We start from the raw sequence: 14,957 nt of genomic DNA, 5'->3' as shown, positions 1-14,957 counted from the left end.
CTCTTGTGCCTTCCTCATTGATACACTTCATCCATTTATACATGCAGTTTAAAAACATATTCACAGTATAGAAAAGGTAGAAGCAACCCAGGTGCCCATCAACAGGTGAACAGATAAACAAAATGTGGTCCGTACATACAATGGAATATTATTTAACCATGAGAAGGAAGGAAATTCTGACACATGCTGCAACGTGGATGAACCTTGACGACATTTACTAAATGAAATAAGCCAGTCACAAAAAGACAAATACTGTATGATTCCGCTTATACAAGCTATCACTACCTTGTATAAGAATAGTCAAATTTATAGAGATGGGAGGTAGAATAATTGCCAGGGGTTGGGGCAAGGGGGAATTGGGAGCTATTGTTTAATAGGTACAAAGTTTCAGCTGGGGAAGATGAGAAATTCTGGAGATGGATAGTGGTGAAGGTTACACAACAATGTGGATGTGCTTAGTGCCCCAGAAATGTACATTTTAAAATGGTCAAAATTGTACACTTTATGTTACTTGTTTTACCACAATAAAATAATTCACATTCATTTTATCGCTATATAAAACCTAAGATCATAGACTTTATTTACTTGTCTATTCTTAAATAGTGGACTTTGGAGTCAGTGCTCAGCTTGATCGAACAGTGGGCAGGAGGAATACTTTCATTGGAACTCCCTACTGGATGGCACCAGAAGTTATTGCCTGTGATGAAAACCCAGATGCCACATATGATTTCAAGGTATGGCTTCTTTGTTGTGATTCAAAACGATGCCTACCATCTTATCCTGAGTCTCACGAAGTCTTAACATGCCTTTATATTTATGATTTATGTGACCCAAAGAGAGAACTGAAAAACATTATTTGAGTTGAAGACCTCTAAGACATGCAAGTGAGGATCTTTTTAATGAATTCACCCATCTTATCTGATGGCCTGTTTGTAAAAAATAAAAAATAAATAAAAAGTTTAAATCATTTTCTATATTTTTTTGAATTTATTCTTGCTTCTTATTATTGGAAAATAGATTGGATTTCCATTTTGGTTATGGTTTAGATTTTTGGAAGAGTATATATTCTGATAGCTTTTTACGTTAAACTAAGATGTGAGTTTGTTGTCTTGGGTCATCTTTTCCTGATTGAGAATAATCTGACTTCTACAATGCTCGAAGTATAATTATCTGGGGTTTCTTTTTCATGAGAGGGAATCAAATGGAATATTGGTGACTACTTTATGGTATTTCTGTCGTGTGGCCTGATGTTTCATAGAAATTTGATTTGTGACTTGTTACTTTATATTATAAACTAGAAATTTGCTAATAAATTCAAAGCTGTGCTCAAATAGATTTCTCCAAGAAGCCCTTCTCTTTTCTATTCTGCTAGCCAATAACCAAACATAATTTTGCATTATTGCCCCTCAGGTTTATTGTCTGGACTTGCGGGTGACACAGCTTTCTAATGAATGGTGACCGAAAGTCAAGGCAATAAAATTAGGGGCAATGGGATCTAGGAACTGTGTGTGGGTTTCCAGGCTGTGCATTAGGTAGAGAGACACCCTGTGGTCTTTGTGTACATTACAAGACAACTTGGGCAAAACTTTCTTGGGCTGGCTTCAGAGGTGCACGGACTTTTCACCAAAACACTTTAATGATACTCTGTAAATACTCTCATCTAACAGATGAAGAAACTGAGGCCGAGGTCTGCAGGTGCTCACCGGGTTAGTGATCCTGTCAGAAGAGTTAGCACTTGAATGCAGGTCTCCGAACTTTCTGTTCAGAGCCCTTTCCAATATATTACCTTGCTCCTCTGTAACGTACTTCCATCTAAATCTCCAATTTATCAATTGAACAGTATATTTGAAGAATATTTCACTTTTAAGGAATATTTTTAATTATCGACATGTGGGGTTGTTATTGAAATCAGGTCTCAAAGATGCAAACATTGCAGCGTTTTTGAGGCCCTGTATCTCAGTGTTGACAGAAAATTTGCCTCTTTGGGGAATTGCAAGCTTGAAGGTCTGAAAACCTAATAATCTCCCATAAATTTCCTCCTTCCTTCAAAGTTAGTCACTGTAATAACCTGACAACAATCTGTCTGAAAACAGCTGCCAAGTTAAAAATTAATCTCCTGCCAAAATAAGTGTCATTTTTTTAAACTGCTAATGATAAGCATATTTAAATAATTCCATTTGCAAATCCCTTCAGAGAAGCCACTACAAAATATACATCCCAGGCCAGATATGGGTATCATGATTAGCTACAAGTAATTCTTCAAACCATGGTTACACCTAACAAGTGCTAACTAGTCTACATCTGGGCCACAGATATTCTAGATTACTATGTAACATAGCATGGGGAAACAGCGTTTGCAGCTTTTACCCTCAGCTTCATCTTTTAAGTATTGTAACTGACTGCACTATACATGGGACTTTTGTTATGTAAATAAAGTGGGTGCCTACAACTGACTTGTTTTCAGTAGGGTATCTAGAAGAGGCTTTCTTTCCGGCCAAGCCAAAGCTTGGAATTAAACTGATATTTTGGTCCTCTTTCCTCAGATTATGGCTAAGGAGTATAGTTTAGGATCACTGTAAATGGTGTGAGACCAGTGCATAACTCTAGGTATGGGCAAAGCCTGGTGTATGAGTAGCCACAGAGGTCGTCATGCTGCACAGTGATTTCAGAGGTACTGGAAGGCTCACCTGGCTATAAAAGTATCCTGAGACACTAAAAAGATTGAAGATGAATGTCTGTGTGGTTTTTTAAAAAAATAAAGAATCCTGATAGAATAGGTTCAACGGTGTCAGTCATTTAGACCTTAGTGCAAATTAGTTTAACAGGATCGTCAGGAATGTAGGTCGTGCAAGAGGAGGAAAAAGTCATGGCAGGGATATCAGCTTCACTGGTTATTTGCCATGGGTAAAAATAGGAGGATGACAAAAGAATGAATAAGGAAGACTTTTCTACAGAGGACTTTATAATATTGAATTATTTTAGGTTTTTAAAAAAATTCATAGTGGTCTTCAAAGATATCTTAGACAAATCAAATAGTAAATAATAAATAACAAAACCAAGCCATACCCTGTTGGGGTACAGTGGAAGGTTTGGGGATTCTTTGCAGATTTATTTAATCCACTTATACAGTTTTACTGTGGGCCAGAGAAGATGCTGATCTTTAAATAACCTTACTACTTCTTTCTTGGCACCATATATCATCCCCTTTTCTGTTCAGTATCCTTAGGAATGTGACCTGTCACCAGGGGACAACTTGACGATATGCTGACTTTCAAAATCATTTATTCATTCACTCAGTGCATATTTATAGACTATCCATTGTGTATAAGGAGTTAGTCAAGCTGTATCTGTACATGCAGTTTCTGATAGAAGGTTCATTTGAGACCCCATCAAAGCCTGAGGATTTCACTGTGTGTGTATCCCAGCCCCAGAAGCTTGATGCCAACACTTTGGGCCCTCATGTGCTATAGCCACTTTCAGCTGAGAGTGTGTATTTAGAATAAAGGATGACTTGGCCACCGGACTTTATTAGATTTCTTACCACAAAAGTCCTTTCTGTAAAATAAAGACAAGAAGAAAAAGAAAAAGAGTATAGCTTAGTTTTGTTATTTGATTTATTGTTTATCGATTATTATTTGATGTGTCTAAGATGTCTTTAAAGACCACTATAACTTTTTATAAAACCTAAAGTAACTCAACGTTATAAAGTCTTCTGTAGAAAAGTAGCTTGAAGAGCTTCTGCTTTTTATTGCAGAGTCTGGTTTTGTGTGATATCTACTGGGCACGGTAAGTAACTCACTGAAAATAGACCCTCTCCTAAGGAGGAGCGCCAGAATCTCATTTGCCGGGTGTGCTGGCTTTTCCCTGGGGGCCCTTCCTTTCTTGTTTTCAGAAATTCTGTCAAAACACTTCAAGTGAAAGGAAAGGTTTCATTTCCCTGATAAGTATGTGGGGCAATAATGAAAGCTTTCCCGTTTAATAATAAGCATTCAAAAGATTTGAAATTAATAAAACTGTTCAAAATGCCTAGGCTGTTTAAATTGTTATTTTTTTAACCTACTTTGAATTTCATTTTGGTTGGATGGGATCTGCCAAGCATTTTATAGTCCTGTGTATTTATTACTTTAACAGAACCACCCACTAAGAAATTTCTGTGGCTGAATGCCACAGTATAGTACACACAATGTAGTCTTATTTACCCCTCCCCCCACCCCATGGAGACACACACACACACACACACACACACACACACACACACACACAGGAAATCTATAAAGAACCTGGAAAAACTTCATAGTATTTACTTTTGAATAGGGCACGTGGATGGAAAACTTACAATTTTCATTTTCTATATCTTTCTGTCCTGTTATGTTTTTTTGCCATAAACAGGCCTTGCTCTTATATGAAGCCAATGAAGTAAGAGATGCATGGTGAAATGGCGTACCCGCCCCCCATCCCACTCCCCACCAGATTCCTGTCCTCAGGCCTGATCTGTGCCAATGTTGTTTATTATTTACCTAAACTCTGTTTATGAGACTTTCACGTGAGTACTGCAGATTATTTGCAGACATGGGTGTCTCCTCCAGCGTTTGGGTGAATATTGTGCTCTGGTTGTAGAGAAAGTACTCTTTTCCCCTCTGTCACAGATAATTGGCATTGTTCAGGCAGGGTGCAAATACTTCTTCTAAGTAAGAGGTTCAGTTGGAAATGAAGTGAGCAACCTAACCTAGTGGTAGATTTCCCGCCGTGCAGGGTGTCACCTGAGAGGACGATATTCAGATTGCAGAATCATGCATTTATACTCTCAAACGAGTCCTGGCATCTGTCTACTGAGATTCAAACAAAGGCCCTTCCCTATTCGATCAGAAGGAAGATGACCCAGATAGCACGTTAGTGTCACCAACAGGAAACTGAAACTCCTATTCAACATATTTCTGTGGCTCTCTGTTCACACCCACCTATAAAGGATTCCTTGGTCAAATGCAGCCAGTACCTCCTCCAGGCAACATGCTGATCCCCAGGGGAAGAGAGTAAGCTATTCTAATATTTTCCCTTTGGTCACATAACAAGTGAAAATGGACAAAGAACTAAAGATTTCTGTCCTCAGTTTGTTTTATGTGTGAAATGGGATTATTAATAACTATCTCCACTTCAGTGACCCTAACTCACCATCTGAGTTCTGTGTCTAGATAACATAATATATAAATATATAACATAATTAATAAGAGTCAGTCCTTTGAAGTCAGACAGGACCAGTTTAGACTTTGCCTCCTATTTGCAAATTACCTCAGGGGACTTATTTAACTTTTTGTAAACCTGCATAAAATGGGAATAATAAATTATTTATTCCGAGGTTATAATAGAATAAAGTGAGAATATATATAAAGGGATTAATACAGTGTCCACCACTTGGTAAGTACTCAATATATACTACTTAGTATATATATATTTATAGATAGTTTTGTGTTTATGTTATCACATGGAAGTATTGCTATTTGCGGCTTTTTTTTTTTTTTTTTTTTTTTTAAGACGGAGTCTACCTCTTGTCACCTAGACTGGAGTGCAGTGGCACGATCTCGGCTCACTGCAACCTCTGCCTCCCAGGTTCAAGCGATTCTCCTGCCTCAGCCTTCTGAGTAGCTGGGATTACAGGCGCCTGCCACCACACCCAGCGAATTTTTGTGTTTTTAGTAGAGATGGGGTTTCACTGTGTTGGCCAGGCTGGTCTCAAACTCCTGACCTCGTGATCTGCCTGCCTTGGCCTTCCAAAGTGCTGGGATTACAAACGTGAGCCACTGCGCCTGATGGGGGCCATTTTTTACCCCTAAAAGGCAACAGTTTCATACCGTTCAACCTCATATTTGTGTTACGCACCTCTAACTGTCTGCTTACGTTGAGCCAGAATCTGCTTCTCTATAACTTTTACCACTCAATTAAGATGTTGCCCCTAGGGACCATACACACAATGCATCAATTTCTTTTTCCCACCTGGAACATTTCAAAAGAATAAACTAGTCACAAATAAGTTACCCAACAAAAGACTATTTTCTGCTCTGTGATACAATATGCTGGCTGTGCCCATTATTAAGCTATTGTCTGTCAACTCTGGACTGCCATGCTGCCCTCTGCTTTGTAATAATGGAGCTAGGAGTCAGCTGTCCTCCCTTCTGTTTGTCCGTCTGACTTCTTATCGGGCTGTGTCAGCAGGGAGCAATAGAGAACGGGAGACCAAGTCTGGAGGAGGAAGGAGGACACATGTTTTCCTGTTTGCTTCCTGTAAGCTTCTTGTTTATGCCTGCACGGTCCCTGTGACCTCTTGGACCGCCACTGAGTACCAGAGCTCCCTGCCATCTTACCTGACTCTGGTTTGCTGGTTGAACTGCCAGTTGATGATATCTGGTCCTAAAGGTCTATCTGTTCCCACATTTGTTGAATACCCAATGCAGCATGTACTGCATTGTATATTAGGCACTTTGCATATATTTCCTTATTGAATTCTCTTACCAATCCTGCAAGACGTGTTCTTTTCATGTTGAGGTTGAGAAAATGGGCTCAGAGTTGTTAGTTGTGTCAGAGTTGGGTCTGGCTGCAGACCATAGGCACCTTCTACCTCATGGTGCACATTGGGGCTCTTGTCTTGTGCCACACAGCCTCTCATTCATCTGTGGCTGGTTCAGACATCTAAACGTGTTGCTTTTCTTCACTGTGTTGAGCAGTCCAGCCCCAGAAGGAATGCTCTCTTGCTCTGTTCAAGTTGCTTGTGTATCAGCTGTTCCCCACTCCCACCCTTTCCAGCAGCCAAAAGTTCTGTCTTGCCTCTGCCTTCCCAAAGGCACTAGAATTTGTCTCTCTTCTGTTTGTAATGCACACAGCGCTAGGCTATTAATCATGCCACGGGCTAGGCTGCGCAGCACCTCTGGAATAATGAATTACCCAGCTCCTGCCAAAATGAGTCACACCATGGCCATGAACGAAACTTATCTTTCTCTGACTCTTTCCTCATCTTGTTCTTCCCTCTTGCCTTGCTCATCTCCTGTGATCTGTCTTGCCAGTGGTAATTGGAGCATTTTCTCCTTTATTTAAGTTCTGAAGTGTCTTTGGGACTCGCTAATGTATCCAAAGGCTTAAACAAGGCCTGTCAAGGACATTTATGGCTTTCTAGCATGGGCAGTTAAGTGTAGCTTACAAGCAACTTTGGATATATGACCAGGAATATAAATGTTCCTTTTGGAAAACAAGAGAACCCCAGCCAAAAAAAAAAAAAAAAAAAAAAAAAAAAAATTCCTGACAATGATATCAAATGAAGGCTTAAGGAAGCAGCAGAATTGACTAGGTCATGTGACTTAGCAGAGTATGCACAGGTATTTGTGGTGGTGTGACCTTTGGTTTGAAAGTGGTGTTCTGGTGGCTTAGGGAAAGGCTGCCTAAGAGGGATTCTGAGGTGATGTGTACTAAATAAAGTATATATTTTTTCCCTAAACCTTCTTGCTTCCTGTGGAATAAATCCAGGATTACCTAACAAATGAGACCTCTCCATTTCCCTACTGTCAAAGTATGTTTCTTCATGTATTATCACTTAGGAATGCTTTTGTCTGTACTTAGGTTTCTTATGTCACCAGAAATCTAGAGGCAGGCAGTTCAGGGTTCATGTGATGGTTCACTGATATCTTCAGAAACCAAAGCTCCTAGCTTTCTGTGCTGGCATCATTAATTTGTTGGCAATAACTCATGGTTGCAAGATGGATGCTGTAGCTCCAGATATCATATTTTTATTCAAGGCACTAAGAAGTGGGAAAAAGTTAGCAAGACACCAGCTGTATTTGTCCGTTATTTCAGGAAAAGCAGAAGCTCCCAGAAGATGTTTGCTTATGTCTCATTGGAGAAAACTATGTCACATCCCTAACTGCCATCCTTAGCTGTCGGGGAGTCAGGTTAGGCAAGTGTGGCTTTGCTATACTCTGAAATGGAAGCAGCAAGAAAAATGAGGGTTGAAAATGACCATTGGGTTAGCCAATAAACAATTTCTGCCACAACTAAATGAAGGGAAATCATAGAAGACTAAGTTGGGCAGGCAAAGGCAGTGACACCTGGCAGAGGAGAAGGAAATCAATATTCTTGAGCCCTACTCTGTGCCAGATTTTGTGCTAGCAGCATACCTGATCAATACAAACATGCCACGGTTATTTCCATTGTGCAGTTGAGAAAGCTAAGTTCTGAGCAACATTCTGCATGTAGCTAAATTAGAAACCTCTATTTGAATCCAGATCTGCCTGACTTGAAAGCCTATTCTCAGCTGGGTGTGGTGGCTCATGCCCGTGATCCCAACATTTTGAGAACCCAAGGTGGGAGGACTGCTTGAGTCCAGGAGTTCAAGACCAGCCTGGGCCACATAGTGAAACCTCATCTCAATCAATCAGTCAATACCTGTTTCTTTCTTTCTACCAATCCATGTTGCCATTGGGAAATTGAGGCCAGTTTTATAGTATGAAACTGGAGTACCTCACTGAATCTCAGTAGCTTTATTGAATTGCCAGCACCTTCAGTCACCTATGGACAAAGTAGGAATCTGAAGTAACTATTTTATGGATTAAAAATGCATTTTGATAACAAAAATGATAAGGGGAAAAAATGGTGAATACTCAAGTCCTTAGATTGTGATGCTAGTTAAAAGAGAACTGGCCTAGGAAGCGGAAGACCCAGCTCAGTTTAAAACCAGCTGCTAAGGCTCTTTGATCTTGGGTAAGTCACTTTCCCTTATTTGGGAAATGAAAGGTTGGGCTAGATGGTCTGCAAAGAGTCTACCAGCCCTAGAACACTTAGGTTTTGCTACGTTCTCTCATGTATCTTTCATTTGTTCATTCATTCAATAAATATTTATTAAGGGCCTACTGTGTGCCAGGAACTGTTCTAGGTACTTTGGATACATCAGACAACAGAACAAAGATCCTTGCCCTGTGGCTCTTATGTTCTTATGTATGTGTGTTAGAGGTAAAGGGCACAAGCAATAAACACAAAGCATGGTAAATTAGTGATGAATAAATGTGTCGTATGTTAGAGTTGGTTAGTTCTGTGGGGAACAAATATGGGGAAGGGGAATGAGCAGTGCTGGGGGGAGGTCCCAGTGGTCCTCATTGAGAACACAGGAGTTGAGCAGGCTTTGGGGAGGTGAGGGAGTCAGCTAGCACATCACTGGTGAGGTGCTGCAGGCAGAGGGAACAGCTTGAGTCAAGATCCAAAGGCAGAAGTGTGTCTGGGCCTTCTGAGCATTTTCCTTCTCCCTGACCTGAGGCCTTGAGTTCTTCTTACCCCAGAACCATCGTTTTCTTTCATATGTATTGGTTTTCAACCTAGCCCAAAGCTTCCTGGACTTGAAAGCCATTTAAATTGGACCCTTCTGTTGCAGATAGGGCCATAGAGCCTGGCTGCCACCTTCTTACTTGTGCCTTATTTCACACTATAGAAACAATTCCTTGGGATTTAGGGAAAATGGTGGTAGAACTACTAAGGCCTGGAGATACTAGAGTCTTATCGAAATAGCACAGGGACCTTAAGAGCCAACCCACCATTTCCAGACTATTCTTGCTGTGTTTCCTGTTTAAAGCCTCCTGAGCAGCGAATGACTGACTCAGTGTTTCTCTCATGTTCCCAAATGATTACCTTTGTCTATCAACCATAAAACCCCAGGTACAATAGAACTGCGTTTTTGTCTTTACCAGTTATTGCTCCTGAGCCAACTTGTAATAGATGGGCTGAGGCTTCCCCATCAGCTCTGGAAATAACTTCACTAAGCGAGGCCAAGAGCCTCTGGGAAACTCAGTCTCTTGCTAGGCCAGAGAAACATGGGGTGCAGATTGCGTTTAATGAAAATCTTTGTGTACATCTTGAAACATAACAAAGAGAAGGGACAAGAGTTGCCTTTGTGAGTTGTGTTGTATGCAGACAGTTCCCTGGAGTCTTAGAACGATGGTGTTGTGAAGGTGCATTGCTATTCCCAGTTGAACTGAGAACTGGTAACACTGAAGGAATCCCCCTTGCTCCTACTGTGAGGTTACACATGTGTCCCAGCCACCTGCTCTCAGGTAGACTGCACTTTAGGCAAGAGGCTAGACCCCCTAGAAAGCCCCCTCCGCATTGTGCAGGCCTCTGCCCAATTACTGAACAGCCCTGAGTGTCATTTCACAGGATATTGAGAGACTTAGTTCTAGGGAATGACTCAGCATGAAGGTTATGAATTTTATGAAGCTCTCTTCCAGTTACATCTCTTTTTCATGTGGCCTTGACATTTGTTTGATGGCAATAGCAAGGAAACTTACCTTTGATCACCCTAATCTGAGAGAATTTTGAAAAATGTACAGCATGCATGAGGTATTTAAAATGAAATATCTATATTAGGATGTGGGCCATTGAACCAAATTTGATACTAGATTTTCTTACCAATCTGCTGTGAAACTGAGGCAGCAAGCCTCTTTTTGGTGTTTTCTAACCAGGTTTTCCCCATCTCTTGATATTCCCCCTCTCATGCAATATTTAGAGACTACTGAGCCACAGACAGAGTATGGGAGGAGAATATTATTAGAGATGGAGATTGTACAGGTAGAAGTGGAGGCATTAGCCTGGAAAATTCTGTTCAGAGAATAAAAGTCAGTCTGAGCACAAGAAATAATATAAAGATACTGGCTTCTATTGTACATACAGTCTACTCACAAAATAGACAATATTTGTTTATCTTTTCAACAAATATATTGAGTTCCTCCTACTGTGCCCAACTCTGTTCTAAGCACAAGAGAGACATCAGTGAATGCCATCAACAAAAAGTCTCCCTGTCCTCATCTTATTAGGTAAAACCATATGAAATTGCTGTTTTTGTAGTTAAAACAATTGAATATAAATAACACCTACTATCTGATCCAGCCATTCCACTCCCAGGTATTTAATTAAAAGAAAGCATACACCCTCAGATTTGTACACCAATTGCAGCACCTGTATCTGTAATAGCCCAAACTGGAAACAGTCCAAATGCAAAAACAGTGATATGTCCACAGAAAGGAATACTGTGTCCATGGAAAGCAAAAGGAGTGAGATACTGATATGTACTACAACATGGATGGACTTCAGAAACATTATTCTATGTGAAAGAGATCGAATACAAAAGACCACATATATTGTTTCACTTATACAAAACTTTGGAAGTTACAAACTAATTCATAGTGACAGAAAGCAGATCATTGGTAGCCTAGGGACAGGAGAGTGGGGATGGGTTCAGGCAGGAAAGGAAGGAGGCAAATGAGATCTTTGGGGGATGATGGATATGTTTACTGTCTTGATTGTAGTGATGGGTTCACAGGAGGATCCCTGTGTCATACCTTATCAAATGGTGTACTTTACGTACAGTTTATTATATGACAATTATAGCTCAGTGATGGTGTTATAAACAGTCAAATAACAGCAATTTCATATGGTTCAATCCACAGATAAATTTCAGTAACGAATTAATTTAAAATTTTTTATATTCATTTTTCATACATTTATTGATAAGCTGCCATGTGCCGGACACCACAAATGGTACTGTCAATGAAAAGTGAGTAAGACTGTTTCTGCTTTGAAGGTTAGTGGAAGAAATAGGTTTGTAAACAGACAACTGAATGACTTTCACAGGCAGTTCTGAAGCAATTACCAGGTTTAACCAAGTTGTCCTTTGTTGATTAAATTTATGTGTGTGTCTGCCCCTTCTTTTTCAGAGTGACCTGTGGTCTTTGGGTATCACCGCCATTGAAATGGCAGAAGGTGCTCCCCGTAAGTACCCTCCTCTGGGATGAAATCTGTTGCTGGTCTCCTCTGCAGGTACTGAAGTTTCCTTGCCAGGAGCTGCAGTTGCTTTACTTCCACTACACCGAGCCCTGCATGGATTCAAGCTGGCATATTTAGAAAGCAGAATCATCTTAAATCAACCAGGAATCCATTCATTTCAGAGCAGTGGGAGAATCCTGTTTTTATTAGAAAAAAGAAAGGAAGAAAAAGAAAGCATACTCTGGGGAGTCTTGTTTGTTTTACAGATTCTGTACATCATTTATTCTTGGACTACTCCTCACCTGACATAAAACTGTGACCAACTCACAAGACTATAAAAACTCCAATGTATGAAAATCCAAAATTAATTTTCAGTGCACAGGTTATACAAAGACTCCACTCAATGGCTATCACTCCTCTTAAAATACTGATGTTTAAAATTTTAGATATCCCTGCTATTTGAGGCAGAGTGGCTAGGGCTCCAGCAGTCTTGAGAATCTCAGTTCCTTGAGATTTGGAGTATTGGCTCTGGCAGAGAGTCTCTGTCATGAGACTGTGCCTCACAGATTTCCATATAGGAAGTGTAACTGGTTGTCAGCCCCAGCTGCTGCAATGGCACCAGGCCACATCTTTCAAGGGCCACTCCCCGCCAGTGACCTAGCACAGTGGGGATACTAAGGCAGGCCCTTTCCTGGAGGACACAAGATTCTTTTGCAGGCAACTTTCACCCAAGTAATCCCCTGTGACTTCGCAAGACCTGCAGCACAGTCTGGGACCCTTCCACCTACCTTTTCTCCCTCTCTCCTTCACTCAGGGTCAGACTTGCATAGCAATCTGATGACTTCCCATACTGCCTGGCTCCTTTCCTGTTTCCATTCACATAGTAATTTACCCAGTAATATCCTTGGTGTCTGCATCTCAAAGGACCAGAGCAAAAATAGGCCCTTTATTTGCATGACAGGTCGTTATGCTTATGACTTTTACCTTCAGGTTGTCATCGTTTTCTTCCCAGTCTAGAATTGGTAGAACTCATCTGTAGCATGATTGATTTGGAGTGCTGGTTGACAAAATTGCCCTCATTCACAATGCTAATAGGCATGTGTGAATCAGAAAAATAATATATTGCAGTCTTAAACCATATTATCATTCTTGATGAGTGGTAGACAGGGCTAAAAATAAACTTCTGCCCACAGAATCCTTTGGCTTTTAGGGAGCATATATTCTTATTCTAGCTACAAAGTAGAAATTCTCCCAGATGTTCGAAAAGTAAGCTAATACAGTATTTTATTAAAATAAGAGCATATGAGTGCTTTCACTATAAACGATATGCCATGCTTACAAGATGAGATCTTTTTATAACTTTTTCTGCCAGACTCTGTGTGACTTAATCCTCTGGGCTGCCTGGGGCCAGTGAATTTAAAAACAAAATGAAACACAACCCATTATGAAAACTGAAAAGCCATTCGGGATAGCTGGAAACAGAGAAAATGGGGCTCTGGGGCTGGTGTTTTGGACTCCAAAAATCTGTGTAGATAACATTGCATTTGGAGGAGCTGTCGATGTGTAAGAAATAGACGGGATAATCAAATGCCTTTTATTTATGGCTTAGGCTTTTACTAATTAAAAATAGCTTACCATCTCCATTGTAGTTGTCATCTGATGCTATTTACTTTATATGTCAGATGGCCATTCACAGCAAGGATGGCTGGTTGTTGACCCTTTAACTTAGTTTCCTTAAATATGAAGTAAACATGTATTCACTAGAAATGTTAGCAGTAGCTATGTGAACCATGTTGTATTTTATGAGACTACTATAAGTGGACATTGGATCTTTCAAATGCTCGTCAAATGGAAGCATTTGGATATTCTGACTTCATGCTCACTGGTGGTGTGTAAACTCAGTGGGGTCATTGGGCAGCATTATCTGCACAGTCAAGACGGGCTTGGCCTGGGTTTGGCCTCTAACTGTAGCTGGCCCTTGTTTTGGTCTCTTGCAGCTCTCTGTGACATGCACCCTATGAGAGCTCTCTTCCTCATCCCCCGGAACCCGGCGCCTCGGCTGAAGTCTAAGAAGTGGTGAGTTTGGTCTTCGATGTTTTGCAGATCTAAGGGTGAGGTTTTCTTGTGATTCTATTCTGGATTAGCTCTAATCCCTAGGTCCTGCTGATAGAATGAGACTAACATGTATTATGACTTGGTGAATTACTTTCCATATGCTGTCGTTCATCTTAAAGTATATATTGAGTATCTACTGTTTGTACAGCAAGTCTTTATTCCCCCACCTTTAAGGTAAGAAATTATTAGCCAAAATGGGTAAGTGACGCCCAAGTAATAACATGAAAGCTCTTTGATTTATAACTCCAAGTCATATCTTTCCTGGCAGCACAGAACATCTTATCAGAGAGGGTGATAGTTTAGAGAGTCAGCCTGTTAGATTGGCTGATTTCTCTTCTATTCCTTACAACAATCATTCCGTAAGTGCATATACATACCAGGTAATGTTTGAGATTATTTCTCTGGCACGTGTATGAGCATTTGCAGTTTTTTTGTTTTTACTACTGTTTTCACATATGGCAGGTGATACTGGCTTCTTATTTGGGGCAGTGATTTAACTTTTCCTTTTAATAAACTTACATAAAACGGTGCCTTAATTTAAAGGAAACTACTACGTGAATACTAGTATGAGTGAGTGGTGTGAGGTATGGCAAAAATTATGTTGATAGGATATGACTGACTGACATTTGGGAAACAGTTCTACAGGTTAAACCAGATGTTGGATGTTTGACTTTTTTGGGATAATTATATAGTTGGGATCTTTATATCTTATTATTCCGTAACCAAAATTCATTGTTTCCTCCTTTCTTCCTATGGAAATGGTGTATCCTCCCTGATGCATTCTTGAATCTCGGATTACTCTTGGCCTGAGGTCAATTCCTGCACTACTTGTGACCTCCTATCCTTTTTCTAGAGATAAGTCCTGGGCAGAGAGACCACGAGGGACAGGATCCTTCTGCCCCTTTCCATAGCCCTTCATGAGCAGGCGCTTGACTGGGGTCCTCATGTTTCCCACCCACCCACAGGCTCACCTCTACCATACAGGGGGCAGCCTTAATTACCACCAGTCATCTAATAATGAGAGCCACCCTGGTGGAACAGAGGAAAGGGCACGC

General features: G+C 40.5%; 1 protein-coding gene across 4 annotated transcripts in view; it reads left to right on the top strand.

The window, feature by feature from the left end:
* Positions 1-14,957, top strand: part of TNIK (TRAF2 and NCK interacting kinase) — a 405,268-nt gene that overhangs the window by 271,686 nt on the left and 118,625 nt on the right. For all 4 annotated transcript variants that reach the window (XM_003256453.3, XM_030822825.1, XM_030822828.1 and 1 more), the window contains 3 exons: positions 604-734; positions 11,739-11,793; positions 13,785-13,863. In XM_003256453.3, the coding sequence (XP_003256501.1) occupies positions 604-734; positions 11,739-11,793; positions 13,785-13,863 (265 nt within the window). The remainder of the gene's footprint in view (positions 1-603; positions 735-11,738; positions 11,794-13,784; positions 13,864-14,957) is intronic.

This window comes from Nomascus leucogenys, chromosome 11, assembly GCF_006542625.1.
Source record: "Nomascus leucogenys isolate Asia chromosome 11, Asia_NLE_v1, whole genome shotgun sequence".
NCBI lineage: Eukaryota > Metazoa > Chordata > Mammalia > Primates > Hylobatidae > Nomascus > Nomascus leucogenys.
Note: the sequence above shows the minus strand (reverse complement) of the source record. Positions and strands in the feature narration are given on the sequence as shown.